At 46.0% G+C, this 23,734-nt stretch overlaps 1 protein-coding gene and 1 long non-coding RNA gene across 2 annotated transcripts; one reads left to right on the top strand and one right to left on the bottom strand.

Moving 5' to 3' along the window:
* The first annotated feature begins 278 nt into the window (after positions 1–278).
* Positions 279–4,008, top strand: s1pr4 (sphingosine-1-phosphate receptor 4). The gene is made up of 2 exons (XM_061237323.1): positions 279–445; positions 1,881–4,008. Exon 2 carries the CDS (start codon positions 1,995–1,997, stop codon positions 3,141–3,143), a length of 1,149 nt encoding a protein of 382 aa, XP_061093307.1. The 5' UTR covers positions 279–445; positions 1,881–1,994; the 3' UTR covers positions 3,144–4,008.
* A 3,245-nt stretch (positions 4,009–7,253) lies between these two features.
* On the bottom strand, positions 7,254–23,046 carry LOC133125818 (uncharacterized). The gene is made up of 2 exons (XR_009708461.1): positions 22,782–23,046; positions 7,254–12,977 (listed from the first exon to the last, which is right to left on the bottom strand). It is a non-coding gene; the product is annotated as an uncharacterized LOC133125818 (long non-coding RNA).
* Between the last annotated feature and the right edge of the window lie 688 nt (positions 23,047–23,734).

The raw sequence follows: 23,734 nt of genomic DNA, 5'->3' as shown, positions 1-23,734 counted from the left end.
TCTTTGTACTTGTGCACTGCTGCGCGTCTTTGTAAAAGTTGTCTGTATACAGTTTTGTTAATTGTTGATTGTGGTTGTGGTTGCTTGGAATTCACAGTGTTTGGATATACATATTTCCACAATCAGTGTCGTTCCACTTGGGGGAAATTGGCCACTAATTGACGGGAAATAACAAAAACCAACTGGCTGGCGGACTGTAGACCTCCAAGACTGGAGTTTGAGACCTCGGCCCCAAATATATGTTTTAAGATGAGCACATAGACGAGATGTCACACCGCTGTGAAACATCAGAGAGTCTTCTGACCCGCAATGGGTGTGGCAACCCGCAGAGATGCTGAGGAGCTTCCTTCCCTGTTCAATGTAGATGTGAAAGCATCAGTAGTTTCTCGCAGTGAGATGAGCAACCCGCAGTGACTGTAGGAGGGAGCTGTGCTGGGAGCCACAGGTGAGTCAATAACTCTATGTTTACTCACCTTTACTGACAGGTTTCGTTGGAAAATGAGCAAATTATTGATATTTCAGAATTTATTCTTCAAACTTTCAAGTAAGAAAGTTTTTTTCTGTTGCCATGACTACTATGACAACTACTAATTATAATACTAATTAAAATACAATCATTACTGTCAGTGCATTTTCATGAGAAACTATAGTTTATAGTACAAACAGGGAGATGACTCCATCAGACAGTTATAATTCTAAACTTATACAATTTGCAAGATTTTACCGTCATACAGTAAGGTCATATAATTAGCATTTTTTTACATTTATCTGAACCCTTTTCTTTACCTGTCACTTTCAGGTATATTTTCAGGCTCTAGAGTGGGAATGTTTTTATTTCAATAATTGCAATTTAATGTACGATCCGTGGTGTATATTCAAATCTCTTTTCAGGGACTGTAGATAAAGCAAGCTTTTGCATGGGCGTTTGCCACTTACACCACTAGTCCCTCAGAACTAGCGAACTCCCTAAGGAGTCTATTAGTAGATTTATGCTAATTATACCACTGCATTGTGGTTAAAATGATTAAAGGAGCACACAAGCAAACAACATGACACATTTGCCTCGTATATTGGGCATTTTGCGGGCTAAAAATATAAAAACCCTACTGTATATAAAAAGCCATCTCCATTGCACTGAGAAGCCAGTATTAATAAATTGCATTGAGTGCAAATCTGATGAAGTAAGGGAAGCTCATTTTTATTGGATTAGCCTTATTGCACATACAGTTCAGCACTATAATTAACAGGAGAGTGTGCAAATAAATATGCATGAACAACCTGAGGGAATTTAACAAAGGAGACGGCAATTTCAGTGAAGATCGCTGTGCTTTTTTTTATTTTTATTTTTTAATACTGTTAGATGTAGGGTTAACTTTCATACAGCACCAGGGATTGTAGGATTACTGATTTCATTACTTCAAGAAGCAGATGTACTGGAATATGCCCCTTATATACAAGCATACTGTAACACATTTTCAAAAGCTCCCGGGAACGGTGTCCGTCTAAAGCACACGTACAAAAGCAAATGTGTAAGATGAGATCTTATCAGCGGTAGCAATATTTAAACTAATGTATCTTAATTATCCACCAATGTGCACATGCATTCATGGTAATTCGTGTTCTTAGAAAATGTAAAAATTTGTGTTCTCCGGAAATTATAGTGTTAATGTTCTTGGAGATTTATTATTTTTTTCTCACGTTTACTTTGCTGGTCAGATGAGTCAGATGAGTTCAGCTATGAGTCGAACTATATGAGAGCATGACGTCAAAGCTGATTGCTTGGGTGCAGCATTTTTGTGATAACCTTGAGGCCAGGAACAGAGTGATGAATGGGCAGACATGCAGATCTTCATCTACCCCTCTGTCTCCGTCCTCCGCAGGAGAGTGCGTGCCCACAGGGAGACCCTCAGCTCAGCCCGGGAACAGAGTGATAGCCTGAGTCCAAAGACTCGCCCGCCCGCCCAGGAGTTTCACTTTCTCCCACCGTCGTCTCCATGGAGGTCCTCCAGTCCCTGAGCTCCCCCGGCTCCTGCCCCCACCTGTACGGCTCGGGCAACGTCAGCGTGGTCAAGGAGCACTACAACCGCACGGGCCGCCTGGTGAACCGGCCGGCCAAGAGCGAGGGCCTGGGGGTGGCCGAGGCCTGCTGGCTGCTCATCAGCGTCTCCATCATGGCGGAGAACCTGGTGGTGCTGCTGGCGGTGCTCCTGCGCCTCCGCCTGCGGCACCGCTGGGTCTACGTCTGCATCGCCAACATCACGGTCAGCGACCTGCTGACGGGCGCCGCCTACGTCATCAACATCCTCATGTCCGGCGGCCGCACCTTCCGCCTGAGCCCCGCGCTCTGGATGCTGCGGGAGGGCGTGCTCTTCGTGGCGCTGACCGCCTCCATCTTCAGCCTGCTCCTCATCGCCGTGGAGAGGTACACCACCATGATGCGGCCGCTGCACCAGAAGTCGGCCCGGAAGACGTGCCGCGTCTACGGAATGGTGGCGCTCAGCTGGCTGCTGGCCTTCGCCATCGGCTTCCTCCCGCTGCTGGGCTGGAACTGCGTCTGCCAGCTGGAGCGCTGCTCCACCCTGCTGCCGCTGTACTCCAAGAGCTACGTCCTCTTCACCCTGGTCATCTTCTTCCTCATCCTGATGGCCATCAGCGTGCTCTACGGCGCCATCTACTGGCACCTGCGGGGCAGCGCGGAGGTGGGCTCCACCCGCACTCGGCTGCGCTCCATGCGGCTGCTGAAGACGGTGGTCGTCATCGTGGTGGCCTTCATGTTGTGCTGGGGGCCCCTCTTCACCCTGCTGCTGGTGGACTTCTTCTGCCAGTCGCGCGCCTGCAAGCCCCTGAACAGCTCGGGCTGGGTGCTGGCGGTGGCGGTGCTGAACTCGGCGCTGAACCCGGCCATCTACGCGCTGGGCAGCGCCGAGCTCCGGCAGGCCATCGCCGACCTGCTGCGCTGCCTGACGTGCAGCGCCGGCACCAAGGAGACCAGCAGCACGTCCGGGGGCTCGCAGAGACACAGCAGCCTGCGCAACAGCTTCAACCACGTGCGCAGCCTGAGCACCAGCCCCCCACCCGTCCGCAAGGCCAAGAAGCCCCGCCTCAGCTCCACCACGTCCTGCCTGTCCGTGTCCACCGACTAGACCACGGAAACCTGGGCGTGTCTCCTCCGGCTAACCGCTCCCCTGCACCTCTGCACCTCGGGCCCCCCGCCCTCCCCCAAGAGGCCCCCCGTTTCCTTCCTCTGCGCGGCGGCCCCCTCCACTCGCGATTTGGTCCTTTTGTTTTTTGTTTTTTGGTTGAGTGAATCCACAAGACTAACGGAGTCTCTGTGTCACAAGCCCAGGCGCGCGTGTGTGCACACACACACGCACACATACACGCACACACACACACAGACACACACCCGCACTCACACACACTCGCACACACAGCCTGAGAGACAGTGGAAGGAAAAATATAAATTTTATGGCATCAGGTAAACAATACTGTTATATCTGAGGGTTCAGTATTCATGTTTGAGGCAGCTGAATGTGCAATAAATTAATGTGAATTAAAATAAATATATATGGACAAGATTCTCTGTTTAAATAGTTGACAAATTTATAGTTGTGCTGAAAATGTGAAAAATATGGAAATGATTTGGAAAAAACTGAATTGATTTATATATTGAGTGACAGAGTGAATATATTGTAAAATATTACTTCTCTATACTCATATTCAATAAAGGTTCTTTGTACTTTTTTTCTACTGTAATTTTGTTTTACAAACCTTTGCTGTTCGAAATAATCAATATAGTTTCAAATGAGCTTCTGTTCTTTTGTTCAATTGCTGCAGAATGTACAATGTTCTTGTTGATGCCTATTGTAGATGACAATATAGCAAAATCTTGAAAACTGAATTATAGATATTATATTTTGTAAAATGTTGCCTTACTATCATAATTGTTCTTATATTTTGGTCACTGTCAACATGTTCACATTGTTTGAATAAATCATATTTCCTCAACTCATAGTTTCAAATGAACTTTTTTTCCAGCACACATTAATACAATGCAAAATAGCATACAAATTCCACCTGATTCTGCTTTGGACTGAAAATAAAATGCTTCTGCAAGACCGTCTGGCCGTCAGTTTCCTATAAGACCATCCACAAGATGGAGCATTTCTGTGTTCAGGATGTGTAAGACAGGTGGCTGTGTGTGATCTTTAAAACACACTCCTGCTACCGCCTGCAATCAGTTCGGGACAAGCTCAGAGGGGCACGTGCGCTTTCCTCTGAAAGCATCGCTTATTATCACCACCGGGCTTCATGGTTCACAGGTATGGCAGTTCACAAGTCAGGCTTGCACAGACGTGAGTCGTATGAAGACACTTCCTGTGCGATTTAAGCACACGTGCGGGCGCCTGATCGAATCAGAGGGGGTTGCTGGTGTGTGTTGCAATGCTGCCAACTGTCTGCAACCATCCCAAGCAGGGCAATGCTAGAGCAAATTGTTTTTCACCCTGTGGACCCTGGTGCAAAATCCCAGCTGTGACCCGCTTGAATTACCAGCTATCAGCTGTTTCAAATCAAAGCTTGAGCTGGTCAAACCATGTTGAATGTGGAGCTGGTCTGAGCTGGTCAACCAGCTACCAGCCACTAGCTTAAGCGGTTATTTTCAGCTGAGGGGATTTTGGCCACAGTCAACAGCAACACAGCCTGGATTTTGGATAGATACCAGACGGACGGTGAGGCCCATTCATGCACTAGCACAGCGCCTTTGACAGATGAGCCACCCAGCAACCCCAAGAGCAGAATTATGAAGAAATAAGTATCTCCAATGACAGCATACTCTCCCAGATGCATGCAAAGCTATTTACCTCTCCCTGACAGCCCAGAGGATAATGACTCAAAGAAGAGTATTATATATGAAAGCAACCCGAGGTAACTCTAGTGCCTTTAAGATTGCACTTGACGCGTTCTTCTTTTTCAATGCAATATCAACTCCGTCTTTTTGCCTGTTCTAGTTCACAGTAATCTTAGACCTTATATTGTTGCTTTAAAGGGAGATCACATTTGTGTGTTTACGCCGCGCACCAGAAACCCGAGACTGGGCCTCTCCACAGGGCACACAGTAGGTATGTGATGAATTCCATCATTAGAAGTTGTCTGGCTGAAACGATATACCTGCAGACTGAAAGGAGGAGAGGAAGGGCTGAGGGAGGGGGCGGTGGAGGTTTTTTTGAGGGGGGTGGGGTGGGGGTTCCCCTTCAGCGGGCCGAGTCCTCTCTAAGCTGACGTAGCCGCTTTTGATCCTGTCGTCCGGTGGGAACAAAGGCAGCTTTGTGAGGTGTTCTCCGAGCCTATCTCTCCCCTCTCTCTCTCTCTCCGCCTCTCGCCACCCCTCTCCTCAAGTGATCCTTCCTGTCTGAGGTAATACCCACATCCATTACATCAGTCTCCCACAATGCACCCTGTCTACTCTGGGTCACTCTCTGTTGCACCAGCTCCTCACCTTGTTGGTATAAGTCAACATTGTATTCTATGTGTCAGATGCTTAGAGGAGTATATAAGAAAGGGACCATGCTGAAAAAATCCAGGCAGATCAGCTACCAACAGTTTCAAAATATAGCTTGAGCTGGTCAGTATTGAGCTGGTCTGAACTGGTCAACCCTGGTTTCAACACCTAGCTAGAGTTGTTTGTTTCAGCATGGGAGAGTGGAGGTGTCACGTGTTAAAGTCAAGTGCATCACAAAACATAGGCCGCACGACCTTGGTTTCTCGTCGGTTCCCATGGATTCCTCACTGGCCAGTGTCAGTGAACCGTTGCCCTGCGCCGAAAATGGGAAAACGATCACATGATCAGGGCTGACATGGCGTGCCAATTTCCAGCGGTAATGAGCTGCAGAGACACCGTGGTGGCCGGCTCTGGGAAGCAAATGAGGCGTACGGTGACAGAAGAAGTGTTTTTCCCCCGTCCCTGCGGTTGATTGATAACTCCGGGCTGATGGGGGGAGAAGACGGATGGCCTCTGTATAATGTGTTCGCTCTGACGGACTTAGTGAGGTACCGGCGTATGGCAGACTCGAGCCGGAGAGTCTCTGCCGCAGGATTTTCAAAAGAGAGACTACAAGTTAATGAGACATCCTTCAAAGGACAACGTATCGATCAATTTGTTTTTCCTCCAACGGGCCAAGGTCACGCCGGTAAGCAGAGAGATTACACGGCTAATCCCAGCGGCTCGTTAAAATGAATGCCTTGTCTGAGACGCAGCCAGGATGGCCAGACAAAAATTCACCCGCCGCCGTTTCTTTGAACCGAGATCCTCCTTCGCGTCTCCGTATAACCACTCGTATTTGCGGCAAAACGAGTGGTTTGTGAGTGAGCCTCGTTTGCCTGGAACTTTTTTTCTCTACGGTTTTTTCTTTTCTTTTTCTTTTTACCGTGAGAGAGGGATAAGCCTCTCAAACTCCTGGCTATGTTCCAGACCCGGTACGTGATGAAAAAGCAAGGACAAATTCCAGGGTTTATTAGCTGACAGCTGAGCTATTTGTCCTCCCGTTTCTGACATCCTAGGGGCTGATCCGCACAAGGCACGTCTCTCCGACAACGAGCCTGCTTTCTCCGCTCTAATTGAAGTGCAGTGGGTTAATAGCCGTTGCGTGCAGACGAGGCTGTGCCCTCTCTAATTACTCTTCGTCACCCTCAGGTGTTCAAACAGACAGCTAATGATGTACCGTATGACGCCGGGGCCCCGGCTGAACGAAGGGACCAACCCACCTGGCTCCCTGCGCATTAACCTCCACATTACTTACCGAGAGCGCGCGGTTGTGTAACGTTAACAAGTAACAGACACGTTTAAAGGCGAGTGAGAATCGTATCTCTGTGCACACGCGAAGGACAGGAAAGGTTGTAGGCTATTTCACCTGAAAAAATAAAAATGTATTGAAAATAAGGAGATTGTCGGCTACAGGGGGAAGTACAGGGGGAAGTCATTTCCAGCTAGCTTAATCGTGGTCTTGTGAATTATAGACTCCAACTACCAGTCATCCCAGTCAGTGTTGTTCAGGAGATTCGTGAGGGATTACGACTTACAAAGAATTTTCACTTCATTTCTGTTCTAAAACCTTGAATTTGCCCCCCCTCTCGCCCACTCTGTTTAAAAATGACCGAAGAAGAAAATTCTCATCAATCACTCGGTCCACTGGATGGGAGGAAAAAGAATCTCTTTCAAACAGACACAGAATGACACACGCATTCCAGCTGACACATAACAAGAAGCAAACTTTATTTGCATTCAACACTCGTTTTTTTTCTTCCAGGCATTTAGTAGTTGCACCTGGGTGAAGGAGTGCAAAACTTGGAGGCTGGGACAGAAGTTAAATCTGTGCTAGATCTGGCTCCTTTTCAGGACGATTTGTACCAGGGGGTTTGCATGCAAACAGATACTGATCTCCAGCTCAGAGCTGGGCCCAGGACACAGTGTGTTACTGCTGACCTATGGCTATGGAGAAATGGCCCTGAAGCTGGCTGTCATCACCAGTAACCTAGCAACAGCAGCCATGAATCCTACACGGGGACATCAAGGGGTGCCAACATGTAGCTGCTATAGGATATTAATGACATAATTTGAATGACACACTCTTTAATAATTAAATACAGGTGAACTGCATGCATGTACATTCTATCATTTATACCCATCCTTATATTTGAAAGTAAAAGGAGCCATATGTTTATTTAATGATTGACATCATTTTTTTTAGAAAACATGTATTGACGCTATAACAATTACAACAAAGTAAGTTATTTAATGTAAAAATCAGAAAGGAAATATGGAGGATCTGGTAAAAGCATTGAATACACATTTTATTATCATAGAAGAACCATTTTTCTATAACAATACATTTGTTGTGGTTCTGATTAATTAGACCAGGGGTCCTCAATCTTATTCAGAAAGGGGCGCTGTGTGGGTGCAGGCTTTTGTTCCAACCAAGCAGTTCCACACCTGATTCCACTAATCAACCAGTACCGACTTTGCTAAGGACCTTGATTAGTAGAATCAGGCGTGTGACTGCTTGCTTAGATCAAAAGCCAGTACCCACACTGGCACTTTCAGGGAAAGACTGAGGACCCCTGAATCAGACTAACGATTTAGCCAGTAAGGCGTGATTTTGCGCAGGCGTTTCGCGCCGGGCGACCTGGAAGGACCCCGAGGAGCCACCGGTCGCCAGAAGCCAGATCCGCCACGCTGCTCAGCTGGTGTGTCTCAGCTTAAATCAATTATAGAACCCGCACATGGCCAGGGCCCGGGGGCCGAGAGGACGCTGATTCGATATAAGCCACTGGCAGCGAACGAGACCCAAGCGAAACGAGGCAGCCGAAACATGTCAGCCCTGCGATACGTCAGGAGGATCCTGACATCACTATGGAAACCGTGAGAGGGCTAGGTGAAGGTCCGGCACAAACATATTTCTCGATCTGCTTACTGTGAACCTCATAAGGTACATATAATCTTGAATTATGGGCCTAATACATATTGGGGCTGTTGGGGGGGGGGGGGGAGATCAGTTGAAATCAGACCCCCCACCCCATATATTCAGAGGTCTGTTGGTTCCACTGGCTCAATTTGAGGAACCGCCCTGCAGTAAAATCCAGCTCTGCCTGCTCGACCAGCTTGGAGATGTAGGTCATAAGCTGGTCTAGCTGGGTATGAGCTGGTCAACCAGCATGGCCAAACTGGTCATAAAACTGGTCTAGCTGGGTATGGGCTGGTCAACCAGCATGACCAAGCTGGTCATAAAGCTGGTCTAGCTGGGTATGGGCTGGTCAACCAGCATGACCAAGCTGGTCATAAAGCTGGTCTAGCTGGGTATGGGCTGGTCAACCAGCATGACCAAGCTGGTCATAAAGCTGGTCTAGCTGGGTATGGGCTGGTCAACCAGCATGACCAAGCTGGTCATAAAGCTGGTCTAGCTGGGTATGGGCTGGTCAACCAGCTGGTGGTGGTAGCTTGTCTGAGCTGGAAGCAGGTCAACCAGCTACCAGCTGATTCAAAACCTAGCTGTTTTTCAGCAGGGCAGTCGTTTATTTTCAGAAGTAGCCCAAGTGCTCGTATCATCGAGCTTCAGAACAACACAAATGTTCAGCACACAGCAATTTCCAAACCACTTCGGCTGCTCTTCTTATGGAAAATAGGAAAAAAAAGGAGTCAATTCAAAAATCAATTGTTTGCATTTCACCGAGAGAAGTGCCCTAGAGACAGGCTTCCCGTTTGTAATGGATTTTTGAGTCTGCTGAACATTAAAATACGTACTAAGTATTACACTAATCTCTTCAAGGTTGAACATAATTGCCCAGAAAAAGTTATATGGTTGAAACAAAGGCCTTCACCGATCAATAATCTGTCAGATGGACAGAAATCACTGGCAATTGTAATGAAGTGTACCTTCCCTCTGCATAAATAAGCCAGGTAACATGTTATGTCTGAAACAAGGCAATAATATCTATTTGAATGTTGAGGAATTTGTGCTTTGCATATTTATGGCTATCTTGTGTCATGCTTTGCACAGTGCTTTTGCATTCTGCATGCTTTGGTGGGGTAAACAGATGGGCTGAATTAAATCACACCGACAAGCTAATCATACAGACAATTTGCACTCAAGCACAAGCTAAATAGTATTCTCAAACTCAGCAGTTTTATAAAAAGCAAAAACATTAAATATTTCCACGGTAATAATTCACTCCCCATTACATTATCTCATTGGAAAGAGCATTTGAAATATTCATATCTTCGGTGATATCAATGGGCAGACAGTTCATGCATTTCACATACAGTATGCGGTTTCATTTTTAGACTGCAATGGCAGGTTTGTGAATGTTTATGTCCTTGGTACAGCTTCTGAGAACAGACGCTGTACAGTGGCAGTAGTACAAGATGAGATACATTGGTCACACTTTACAATAAGGTCCATGAATGGGCCTTAACTAATGTAGTTGTGAACATTAATTAATGATAGGCAAATACATGAATTAAGCATGAATTTAACTTGTGATTAGTTCATGCATTTGTTAACAACTAACTAACATATTTGTTGCATGATATTTATGCATTAGCAAACCATGGGATTAGTTAACAAATATATAAATTGACCTTTTCATTCCAATGTGAATTTGTAATAACTAATATAGTTGTTAACAAAAATTAATGATGTACAAATACATTAACAGAGCTGTACAGATTAACTTCTCAGCAGTAGTTAGTTAAGCTAGTTAATAACTGTTAGTTCATGCCAGTTCATGGAACCTTATATTAAATTGTGACCATGATGGAATACACTTGAGGTGTGAATCAGAATACAGCACATTGAATGTACAAAAATAAGCGAATGAAGTGAATATACAACCAGAAACCATCAAATGCTGACCTCCTATATCTGATAATTCACTCACGTACATAGTTTTTCACATCATCCCAGAGCTTTTGATTTGTGCTTCTATACTGATCCAAATAAAACAATTGTGATTTTGGTAGAACTATGCACATTTTTGGGTCTAACTGATATTATCCCGTGCTGTTTGAAAAAAAATTTTCCACGTGACATGACGTACATACAGTATGTGTTTGCATAGTTATCGGATGACATTGCTTAGTGTTATCACAGAGAGCAGACCACAGGAAGTGGAGGGGGAATTGAGCTCTGGGGGCAGGGTTAGAGACTTTTCAAAAAACCTTTGTCAGTGCTCTTAGCAAAACGTTTTGTGGGCGTTTAGCTACTAAAACCAGGAAGAGAATTTAAACATCGAAATGTATATGATTTTCCACACCTGAATCGAGTACGACTAGGAAACCAGGGGGTGGGATTAAGAAAATGACATCATAGGCTGCGCGCTGATTGGATGGTGATGATGCAATGACTGGCACCGATTGGGCTCCACTCCTGTTCCTGCTGAACTGAGCCAGCATTCTGTAGACACACTGATACCAGTTCAGTAGGCACGGGAGGTCACAACCCTGACCTGTCCCACAATGCACTGCGCCGAGCCAGGGGCCTGGCGGAGCTGAGGACACAAGCATCTCCCTCGCTGGAATCTGTCCCCGAGACTAATTTTCCATCATGGCTTCCATCATGCAGTAATTACAGAGAGCAGATGAATCCAACGACTGGAGGGACGGGTACTGTTGGATCAGGAGCGGGCTGATGTGTCAATTCAGCGGACGGCTAGCATAAAGAGCGTCTGGTACAGTACGAGATGAAAAATAGATGTGCCTTAGCGCCTCATCTGTCTGCCTGACAAGCTTCATATGTCTCACTCATGGATATTGACTCGCGGTCAGTACCTTTAACTCATGTTAACTCTCTCTCTCTTTCTCTATCTCTCTCTCTCCCTTTCTCGATATCTTTCTTTCTCTATATTTCTTTCTCTCTCTACCTTCGTCTATAGATCTCTCTCTCTTTCTGTCCATATCTCTCTCGTGCTCACTCTCTCTCTCTATCTCTCTCTCTTTCTGGATGAGACAAATACACACATACACAAAAAGAACAACAACAACAACATAAAAACAGACCCTGCTGTTGAACCGTTCGGGGAAAGCCCGGCCATCACCCCACCTCCCCACCCCCGCTTTGAGAGTGTGGAAAGCCCTGCCTTTGGCACGTAAATCAGTATCTCTGCTCACTGTCAAAGCTACGCACTCAACCAGGTGAACGAGAACTCTGCGTGCCTCCACTGGCCTGACATTTAGGGAACATTCCTGAGCTTTTTTTTTTTCCTTCTTCAGTTGCTTTATGGGTAACCTGCTACTCTGCACACTGCTGGCTCCGTACCCACGGCGGAATAATGAGGTCTTCATGCCCACTCTGTCCATTTCTTTTCCCGTCACCTTCCAACGAAGAAGGGCGGGGGGGCGGTCTGCGTTCCCAAACACGCTCTTTACATCCTATTAACTGTTTCACCTCAGGCACTGAACTTAGCCACTGTGAACAGTATATTAAAGCGATCAATGCTCGACAATTAGCTAAGCTCTGTGCCTTTTGAAAGCGACTGGGCTATAGGATGCACTTGCGCATGGCGTGGCGGACAGTCTCTCTTGGGGAAACGGCGGACACGACAGCTCTTGACATGCGTGTTGTCCGGTGGATCGCGGTACTGTATGTCCCGGTCGAGCACACATGAAATTAGGCACGGTCAGTAAATTTCCTCTCCTCCTCCACCCCCTCAATGCTGAATCCCAGAGAACTGTGTATTCAATACTGCTCCCACACTCTGAAATTTTAACCATCTCCATTCCTTCCGTTAAGCTGAAACCCCCCCCAACAAATGCATGGTTAAGTTTTGGCCCGCTGATCAGTTTCAGATGGTGCGTTCCAGTCAAATATTCCCGCAGGTCATTCAGCATTCCTCTAGATGATAAACGATAGTTCCCGAAAACATGATACGGTGTGTAAGCTTCGAGAGTCTTCAACGCTTGGAATTTTCACCCTAGGAAGCAACCAGCGGACTCAAGAAGATTAGAATTAAAAGGACTCTTTCAGCAGTGCAGGTACGAGCCTGGTTTGAGATTTTGCAATATACTTTTGTTCACGAAAACCATAAAGGTAACTTTTCTTATCTCTGCGTGACTATGAATACGTGATGTAGCTGGGCCCTCAGACAATCCCACTTACACACAGAACAGAAATGTAGTAACGCTGTTGTGTAGGAGCGTTTTCTCCGGTCCCGAGTGAACTCCCAGGGCGAGGACACTGAGCCATTAGGGACGGTTGGGGAACCCTGACGGGGGCCGTTGCGGACTCTGCTGGGAAGAAGGCGCACATGTGGGCGGTCATAAAGCTGTGACAGAGTGGAAATCCCTGGCAATGTGATTTTCGTTTCTGTTTTTGCACCAAATCACGGTGCCAGGAACCCTCCCGGCCGCAGCCAGACTGGTAGCTCACCCCCCGGTCTGCAGATGTTCCCCAGCTGCCGTCCAGCTGTGCCCCTGGCCTGCCCCCTCCCTGTTTGGAGAGAAAGAGAGAGCCTCAGAGCCAACACTTCCAGGGAGATAGACCCAAACTCACATGAACAAAAATCTTTTTACATTTTTAACCTTTATTTAACCAGGATAGGCTTGTTGAGATTCAGAGATCTCCTTGGCCGGGCCAGGACTGGCAGCAGCAGGCCAAATACACAAAGTTACACACAGAATCACACAACAAATTACAATACAATAGTTAAAATCATATCATAAGTATAGTATAGCATCCTATGTCTCATAAAACCATAGACATGCCAATAAGAATGCCTCTAGCTCCTTTCATATCTATGGTATATTCTTGCAAACATTAAAAAAAGATCACAACGTTTCTCAGTTCCAGTTCTCTGTCCTCAAGCTGTCTGTCTCTAAAATAAATTCACAGGTGTTGCAGAAGCAGGTATCTGTATTACAAAAAAACAGCAGATGTTTTTAGCTAGGAAATACAAATGCATTGTTAGGAGAAATAGTCAGTGCAATGTGATGGCCTCAGCAACAGTGTTGGCAGGTTGGGCTTGTTGTGGGGATCCCTGTCGAAACACGGAGTACTGCCATGTGCTCTGGGGCGAATCCATTCTCTCAATCCAGTTTAAGGACTAACATTTTGGACGGCTTCCTGACAAAATATTTGATAATGAGCAATGGATTATGTCTCCTAAAGAAAAGATGACTTGTGCATTTCTCCAGCAATCCATTCACCGGTTGGTTCTAAGATCTACATTAAGACTCATACCATTTATATTCTGTTTTGAAATACTTTTATCGAAGAAAGCCAAATAATTATTTTAAAGCCAGAATGTAACATAAGAAGCCTTTCACTAATTTCATTTTACAACAATTCTGAATCCACAATCGATGGCTAAAATCGCAGAAGTAAAGCATTTTGGTGGATTTTGGTATTCTTGAACAAAACCTGCAGCAAGCAGGAAATAATTGCTAAGCTTCACATTACCACAATTGTGTATAATACATATTTCTGATAGTTTAGTTGTAGTAGCAGTACTAGTTCAGTAGTAGCAGTAGTACAAGCAGTAGTAGTAGTAGTTGCAGTAGTAGTACTAGTAGCAGCAGGAGTAGGCTAGTATTAGTACTCGTTGCAGTAGTAGTAGGCCTAGTTGTTGTTGTTGTTGCTGCTGCTCTTGTTTACACTTCCCGAAAGGTAATTTCTTGGGTCGCCCACATAGTGGCTCCAGAATGACGTAATTGTTTACGTTTGAGTGGGCTCTGGTTTGAAAAGCGGATGAGCGGAAGAGAGGAAGATACAATTACGAGCGAACTTTAAAAGCACACTCGTCCCAACAGTGCAATTCGAAATCAGTAAATACTGTAATAAAAGGATAGTGCTTGCTATCAACTAAAATAAGAGGGTTTATAATCTGGTTTCAGAATCATGGACACGGAAAATGTACAACTGTGATTGTTTCAGGGTTGTGATATTCCGGACACTGAACCCAACATATTATTTCATAACTGTAACATATTGCACTTTCATCTTTCCTCTGCTTATGTTGATGTGCCAGAGTTTTGTGCTGTGTGCAACCAGCATCCAGCAAGTCTTTGTGTAAGAAGTGGGCTACATACAATAAAGATCTCCATTAAAGCTGCACCCTTTGTCCTGGAGCTGGGATAATGTGCCCACTGTCTCCCCCTTTCTCGGTTATGTGAATTTTTCTCCCTCAAAAGACCCACAGCCCAAGTCTTTGTGTGCTTCTATTGCTCTGGATGTCAGGAGAGGACACAATCCAAGGCATTTCACATCAAATCATAGGTATTAGCACATACTTGTCTGTATTAGCCTATTATTATGCATATTAACAGTTGTTATCCGAATTTGTAACTGCTATTTTCTCCATTAACATCGTTATTATTTGCAGCTATTGCAGACATAATTAGCATTCGACTCTTATAACAGCTCAAATATCTTTGTTTTGAAAACATGGATTCGGTTTCATAATGCAATGACGCATCACTTTAAATCTCTGGTGCAATGTCTGGTCTAGTCAGACAATTTGCATCCATACATTTTCATCGCCTGTCAAGAGACAGAATGTCCTTGTATCGTTTCCGCAGGAAATCACTCAAATCCTTTAGGATATGTTAATAGCATTCAGTTAACAGGACCCTGCAGTGTACACTTTTTCCAGTAAGGGAAAATATTAATGTCTACCTCTATTTAACATGCGTATTAATCCAACACCCCTTCCCAGCTAAAGAGTAAATAAACATGCACGGTATACTTTCAATTCAGGAGGGAGCTGTGGCAGAACTTTGTGGGGGCCAGGAAGACAGGCGAAAGAGGGAGAAGGGGTGCCAGATCCGAGAGAGAGAGCGAGAAGGAGAGAGAGAGAAGGAGAGAGGGGGAGAGAGATAGAGAGAGAGAGAGAAAGAGAGAAGGAGAGAGAGAGGAGAGAGGGAGAGGAGAGAGGGAGAGAGAGAAGGAGAGAGGGAGAGATAGAGAATGAGAGAGGGAGAGAGAAGGAGAGAGGGAGAAAAGGAGAGGGAGAGCGAGAAGGAGAGAGGGAGAGAGAGAAGGAGAGAGGGAGAGATAGAGAATGAGAGAGGGAGAGAGAAGGAGAGAAGGAGAGGGGGAGCGAGGAGGAGAGGGAGAGAGAGAAGGAGAGAGGGAGAGCAGGAGAGCCCTTCGAATGGAAAACTACCTCCCCCTCTTTATGACTTTGAGCGTTTATCTGTCAGGTGTGCAGCAGAAAATGTTTCTCTGTTGATGTAATTTTCCACATACAGTATTTACTGGGGCGGGGCACATTTTGCCACAGTTTCCAAGACAACAACACGGGAGGGTGGGGCACAGAACTCATCCAACGTGTCACAGGAAGTGATGGCGTTGTTCTCCGAATGAATCATTCTCATATCCTCTGGAAAAATATTAGCATCGATCCAGAACCGGAAAATACTGCATTAATTCCAGCAAACATAATTCTGTAATTGCCTTTTATGAGAAACAAATTAATACCTTGAAATTAGTTCAGAAAGAATCAGAGATTACATAAAGAGTTAAGATTTGGCTCCAAACTGACGTATTTAATAAATTAAGTGAAAATATGCTCCTGGCTCAAAGTGTGATTTAAGTGTGCTTTTGTTCCTTGTGGTTATATTATCTAGTTTAGGAAAAATGCATTTAAAAACATCTCTCCGTGATAGCTATCATTGGAAATGAAGTTAATTTTATTAATGACAATGATCTTTTATAAAATAAAACTGAACTTGACTTATCTTGCCTTGGAACATGTTCCATCTGATTTGTCTACTTTATCTTGGCATGAATTATGTTATCCTTACTGTTTATATGTTTTCAATATGTCCATCTCATTAAAACAAATAAAAAAAGAAAATGTTGCCAACTGAAACATCTGACTTATCTGACTTTAGCAATGAATTCAAAAGTAATATATCACCTGTGAGGATGCCTGGGGGTTGAAATGTTGTCAGTCTTTTTCTGTGTCATGTGCACTTATGAAACTTTTTTTCTTTTTGGGATCATTAAGCAGTGGCGGACATTTTGTGTTCAAGCGATTCATCCTCAATCCAGCACCTGCAGCAACTGTTTGGATGAGCGCACCTTCAAAGCCCCTCTAAAGTAATATTCACTCAGTGAGCACTTTATTAGGTAGACCTCTACATCAGCTTGTTGACGCTAATATTTAATTAGCCAATCATTTGGCAGCAACTAAAGGCATAAAAGCATGCAGACATGGTCAAGGGGTTCAGCTGTTTTTCAGACCGAATGTCAGAATGGGGAAGAAATGTGATCTAAGTGACTTTGACCGTGGAATGATTGTTGGTGCCAGACAGGCTGGTTTGAAAGTCTCAGAAACTGCTGATCTCCTGGGATTTATATGCACAACAGTCTGCGGGCAAAAATGCCTTGTTAATAAGAGAGGTCAGAGGAGAAGGGCCAGCCTGGTCAAAGCTGACAGGAAGGTGGCAGTAATGCAAATAACCACACATTACAACAGCGAACACACAACACACAACACATCAAACCTCTTAAGTGGATAGGCTTCAGCAGCAGAAGACCAATGTGTCTAAAAAATAAGTCTAATGAATACCTAATAAAGTGTTCACTGAGTGTACGTCTCACTGACGCTACTAAATGTCACTTTTAAAATGATTAAAATAATTATAATTATACCTATCTACTAGTGTAACTCATATTTTAGCACTAGTGTTGTTCATGCTGCACATCAATTATCAGCATTTTCATTATTATGCCGTGTACAGTTTTTCATCCTTTTATGAATTATTGATCTGTGGTCTGAGGTGAAATGTGTATTTTCACCACAGGAATTTAGATGTTAGCTACAACAGCATTCAAAATTGAAACATATGCCCACATTTTCCCCATAAAATCTGTTTTCATTCTTAATGGAAAGAGTATGGGCCCAGCACTGAGACTGGAAAATCAATATGCTTGGAACAGCACTTGTGTAGAGCAATAATACGAATAGTTTTGCCTGCTTTGAAGGCTCTGAAATTTACCTGTTATGAACAGGTAGTGCTGTTTAATTTAAGAAACAGGGGCCAAGCGCAGAAAGGGAGAACGGGCACTGAAACAGGTTGGCAGGGTCGTGTGGTGGTTAGGTTACTGGCCATCAGCCCAGGTGTGATTCCCAGATGCACTCTCAGAAATACCCTGAAAGTGCAGTAATGTTCTCTTTGGGTGCAAATTAGTATGTTTTCCAAGCAAAAAAGGAAACAAATGAATTGTATATTGCTGGCTACGGGTACAATTCTATGTACCTGTATGGGACCACTCCAGTGACAAGCATTTGTAGCTTTTTAGGCACTTTTTGTACGTTTATTTCTGAGAGTATGGGGCACTGCACTAGCCTGTGTTACTTCAGTAAAAATGAAATATAAACGGATTAAAAGTGAACTGCCTATGGGTGACCCAGGATAAGTAAGGTAAGGTAAACAAAAACAGTCTGAGTATTAATGCAGAGCAGTGGCCCAGTACCTGTGCTCCAGGCTTCGTAGAGAAGCAGAGAAGGAGTACTGACACAGGTTTCAATCAATAAAAACTTCACATGTGGTTTTTCAACACATGTAGTTTTTCAACATGTGGCTTTTTCTTAAGGGGAAACTTTGGGGGGTGCGACAGTCACAATTATGCCCAGACTAAACTTCCTACACGATCGCACAGGTTTTCACTGTTTCCAATACTGGCATTATAAACATTATTGTGACCTTTCTGACAGGCTAATCCGCTCAGAAGCAGAGCTATTCCACTTCCCCCCGCTGAGGAGAGCTTGTCCCCCTGACGGCCACGGGCGAGTGCGGGGAGCAGAGATCGGTTTTCAGGGTAAACTGCGAGGTGGTGGAATTAGACGCACTGACGTCAGCTTCTCCCCTGGGAGACGGCTCTCACACAGCCCCCACTGTTTGGAGCTGCACAAACAAGGGAGGCCGCATTTTAATCAAAGCTAAATATTTCAGAGGAGCGCGATCCAGCCCCTGCGTTAGCACAGAGGGTACCGAACTGGCATGTGGCTGTGGGCTTTGAGGGCAGGTGTCACTTAGCCCAATGCTTGCTACTAAAACATTGGACCACCATCTCATCACTTTTTTTTTAACAGGGTGTAAAATCCAGCTGTAACCAGCTTGAAATTACCAGCTGTTTAAAAACATAGCTTGAGCTGGTCAAACCATGTTGAGCATGGAGCCGGTCTGAACTGGTCAACCAGCTACCGGCTGTTTGAAAACCTAGCTTGAGCTGTTTTTTTCTGCAGGGCACTGCTTTGAGCCCAACAAGGCCCTGCCCTGTTTTTTCCCATATAACGAATGACTACATCTTTATCAACTCTCAGTCTCAGAGTTCTGGAGGTAGAATCACAATTGCAACACTGTAGGTGGGCATTGAGGTTCACTACATACAGTACATGCACAATGTCAACTCTAACGCACGGATCCGAAATATAGCGCTTTTATCCAAAGTACTTTACAATCAATGCCTCTCATTCACCCATTTCCCCCACACACACGCACACGCCAACTTTGAAATGCTGCCATGCAAGGGACCAATCAGCTGGTCGGGAGCGATAGGGGGTCAGGCGTCTTGCTCAGGGTCACTTCGACACACCCAAACCGGTAAGCCTCCGACTGCCAGCCGACCGCTCTTACCTCCGGAGCGAACGTCGCCCCGACGGGACAGGCCCAAAACCATCTGCGGTTCTGAGCCCGTATCGCTAGCTCCTAGCGGGAGAGGAAGTGTGGCTGCTAACCCAGCGGCCGCGGTCCGTCCTGTAGGAGAGCCGCACTGCGGAGAGACGGCTGCCCACAGCTCACGTGTCAGTCCCGGGCCCCAGAGCATGCTGGGATTATGGAGCCGCACAGCATTAAAAAGTAATTAGCGCCGCTCATAATGACCAGGCATTAATTAGCACAGGAAGCCACACTGAGCCCCTTGAACAGAAAACACCTACGTTTCCCCGGTGACTCTCATTTAAAATGGACAGGAGTGTAAAAGAGAGAAAAAACACCTACATCTACATCCCCCAAGTTCATTTAAAATGGACGGGGGTGTAAAAGATCCCTTCCTGAACATTCTTTTCCTCCTTTCGTGCCGCTGTTTTTTTTTTTCAGAACTGTTGACTTGGAATGTAAGTGCCACTTCAACTCTAGAAATCAAAAGGAATGTGTTAACCCTTGTACCTGTACATAAAAAACTTTCAAAAAGTGTTATAAACTATATAAACTGTGCCTCAAACTGCGTCAAGGAGAACAACTTAATTTTCGGTTGACAGAAAACAATTTGTGTTTCCCGGTTAGTTCAGGTCAGTAATTTAAAATTTGACATATTCATGGCTCAGGGAATTAGTAAATATAATGAGGGCCAGGATTGGTGACTCATGATTTGTGACCTGATCCTGACTGGCATTTTTTTCTCTGCTTTTCTCACGGCAAGGAAAGACTGCAGCTGCACTATTTTTTTCATCTGACCACTTAGCTTCACGAGTATGATCCATTACAATAAGAGGGGAACGGCAGCGCAGAGGCTGTCGGGCCTGATCCGATTCCAGACTCCAGTAGCTCGGATAATTGCTGTTGCTTCTGCACTGGCCAAAAGGAGAGAGCGAGAGTAGGAAAGCGAAGCCAGTAATGGAACGAGTACAGACACACGGACACAATGGTGGCCCTCGACCAGTTAAGGAAAACAGACAGACGGTCGCGCAGATCGCCGTGCGAAAAATGGCGGCGGGCGATTAGCTTCCGAGGTTCGTTTCTGACACGGCGTCAGCGAGGGCGCCGTGGCGGGGAAACATCGAGCGGCGGAGGAGACGGAGACGGAGACATCGACCCGCAAACTTCGCGGCCCCTGCGCTTGCGAGGCGACCGCACATTCCCGGCGTTAAATCTTCCGCGCATTTCCACTGTTCTTCCATGACAGATGTCTCCTATTAGGAGCCGCACATCACAGAGGCTTCACAGCCCGATTATTCAGCGATTCGTGAAATTGCGGCGCCGAACGTGTCCCAGATGTAGCAGGAATGCCGGGGCCCGGCGTCGAAAACCGGCACACTGCCCCCGTGGTGTTCGCTTCACAGACTTTCTTTTCCCGGAGCGGTTAAAAGACGTTTGGCGTTAAACCCGGTCGGTCACAAAAGAGCGTGGAGCGTAATCTCGACGTTCCACTCGATGAAGAAGGAGTTAAGATTTCGCAGTGAACATAATTTAATTGTGCAGGATAAACAGAGGTGAGGGGGATGGGATGGGTCGTGTGGAACCTAAGCCAGATTGTGAGTCTGGAGATTATTTTACGGCCTTTCCCCTTTCTCGTGTGTGTGTGCGTTTACATTCAGAGTACAGGACTGACAAACAAAGTCGTTTATCGCAGGGTAAAAGCAAAAGTTCAAGCACAGAGGCATCAAAGGAGCCCCCCCCTTATATGTGCTGTTCACACGTGCTGGGTAATTTCCACTGGTAACACACCCATTCTGCTTCACTGCAGTAAAACCAGTAAAACCATTGATAAAACTCCAGAAGCTGTCCATACTGCGATCCCCCAGCCCACACTGGGTGGAACTGAGGACAAACACACACACATGCAGACATGTACACACACAAACACATGCACACACACATACACACACTCACACACAGACATGCATACACAAGCGTGCGCACACAAACGCACACACACACATACACATACACACACACACAAACACACCCATGCACACACACACACACCCATGCACACACACGCACGCAGACATGCACACACACACACACACACACGCACACAAACACACACACACACAGACATGCACACACAGGCACACACACGCATGCAGACAGGCACACACACACACGCACACGCACACAAACACACACACACACACAGACACACACACAGACACACACACACACACACACACACAGACACACACACACACCATTTCCTCAGCCTCGTACACAGCAAACCCAGGAATGATAAACCGGGGCGGGTGTTTCAGCGGCAACGCCCAACACCTCAACCCAGCGTATCCGCTCATCCAACGGTGATCTCCGACTTCCAACACCACCCTGCCATCGCGACAACCGCCCTTACAGTCTGCAGTATTACAGACAATCCTCAGTTTGGCCCGGACGCTCAAAATCTGCGGGTTACTCACCCTGCCACAGCCCCACCCTGAGCTGAATTCAAACCAACGATTTTAAAGACAGAAGCATGACTGCGAACAGAAGACCATGTACACCTAAGAAACAACTTTTTAGCAATCACGTGTGTGCTTGTGTCTGATTGTTCAGCAGACAGATAAAGTTGTTTTGCCCGGCCGTATGATAAAGATGTTTTGCTTTGTTGATTCAGCAGGAAAAAGAAGAATATGTACATCGCTGGAACAATGTGTCACGTGTATAGTTTGGGCGTGAAAAGGAAGAATACACACTGTATGTCAGTTTTTTTCAGAGAAACGCCGTGCTGATGTATTGTGAATTCTCTCCATGCTGCATGCAATGAAGAGCGCTTTTATCCAAAGTGGTCCTTTTCTTGACAATTTGGATTATATATTCTTCCTCTGTAAATGCCACTTTTACCTGCACTCTCGCAGAAAAACGCAGCCCTCGACAGGGCAGTTCAACCAAGACATTCCAGCGAGAGGAAAGTAAGTTATGTAAATAGCTAGACTTGAAGTTAAGGTCGACATAACACACTTTGTGAAAAAGATCGCGCAGATCGAAGTTCAATCACGCAGTTCAAAGAAAGAACAAGTCAACTGATACACAAGCACCTGCATGGTTTCACACCAGGTGCACCAGCTCTGCTAGCGTCCCCTGCCTCCACGTTTTACACACAATTTAACAGCTTAATGATTTAACCCTTTCAGCAACAGCGCTTTGTTAAAAAAAAACAAAAAAAACAAAAAAAAACCTTACTCTTTTTTCCTTCTACCTCACAGGCAAGACTATACTCAGAAAGCACATAAAAACAACATTTGTGAGGGATGGTGACATTACAAAGCCATTTCACTATTAGCGGCAACTGCGAATGCAGATTTCGTCAAACACATCACACATTCTCTGGGCTTGTTTGCTCCGACGCGCAGCTGTGTTTTGGAAAAAGCTTTCACAAACAGTTAGCAAGAAAAAAAAACAAAAACCCTCATCTGCAACAGCCGCCTAGCACCCACACGTTGCTGAGAACTCCGCTTTGAAGTTCACTGCCTGCGCTCGACGGCGAACGATCAGCTCGAGCGGAGTTACGGAGAGACGGAGGAATACGGTAGAAGTAGAAAAAGCACAGAGAGGAAAAAAGTGCCTGACCTACCTAGGGAGGCTGCCGGAGCGGGACTGAGCCCGGGGCAGTTCAGATGAGGATACCAGGGGGCGAGGCGCAGGGGGTCCACTCCGGGGGCGATCAAAAAGGAGACGCGAGGTGTGTGGCATTTCCCATCCGTCACCACTCCTCTCCTCCTCTCCTCTCCTCTCCTCTCCCCGGCGCTGGGGGCTGGCAGCGGGAGAAGTCAGGTGTTGTAGTGAGCGCCCACCGGGGCGGTTTGCCGGTTCTGCCGGGTTTTCGGCTCTTAACCTGATGAGTCACTCCTCGGCCCCGTCTGCGGTCTGCAGACCGGAGAGAGGAGAGGGAGGCTGGGAAAAAGAGGAGTAACAGGAGAGAAAGAGGGAGGGAAAGAGTAGGGGAGTGGGAGAGAGAGAGAGAGCGAGAGAGTTGGGGAGAGAAAGCGAGTGAGAGTAGGAGAGAGAGCGAGAGAGTGTGTGTGTGTGTGTGTGTGTGTGTATGAGAGAGAGTGTGTGTGTGTGTGTGTGAGTGAGAGAGAGACTTTTAGCCGGTTCTCCTCGGGGAGATAAAGCTTTGGAGTCAGTGTTGTCTTCTCTTTACTTCCCTCTTTCTCTCTTTCCCTCTCTCCCCCTGGGCCCCGTTCAGACTCCTTTATTGTGGCAATTGCATTAGCCTTTAGCCAGAGAGGAATGGTTCTGAGTGTCTAATGCATGCTCAGTCCTCCTCCCTCCACCCCCCCCTCTCTTTCTATCAATCTCATACGCACGCACACACACATATACACACGCACACACACACGCACACACACACATGCACAGACACGTATGCACACACACACACACACACACACACGCACACATACACACACACGCATATACACACACACGCACACACACACATGCATATACACACACACATATACACACACGCACACACACACACACACACACACATATACACACATGCACGCACACACACGCACA

Source organism: Conger conger, chromosome 4 (genome assembly GCF_963514075.1).
Source record: "Conger conger chromosome 4, fConCon1.1, whole genome shotgun sequence".
NCBI classification, from domain to species: Eukaryota; Metazoa; Chordata; class Actinopteri; order Anguilliformes; family Congridae; genus Conger; species Conger conger.
The sequence above is the reverse complement of the archived record's forward strand: the minus strand, read 5'-3'. Positions and strand labels throughout refer to the sequence as shown.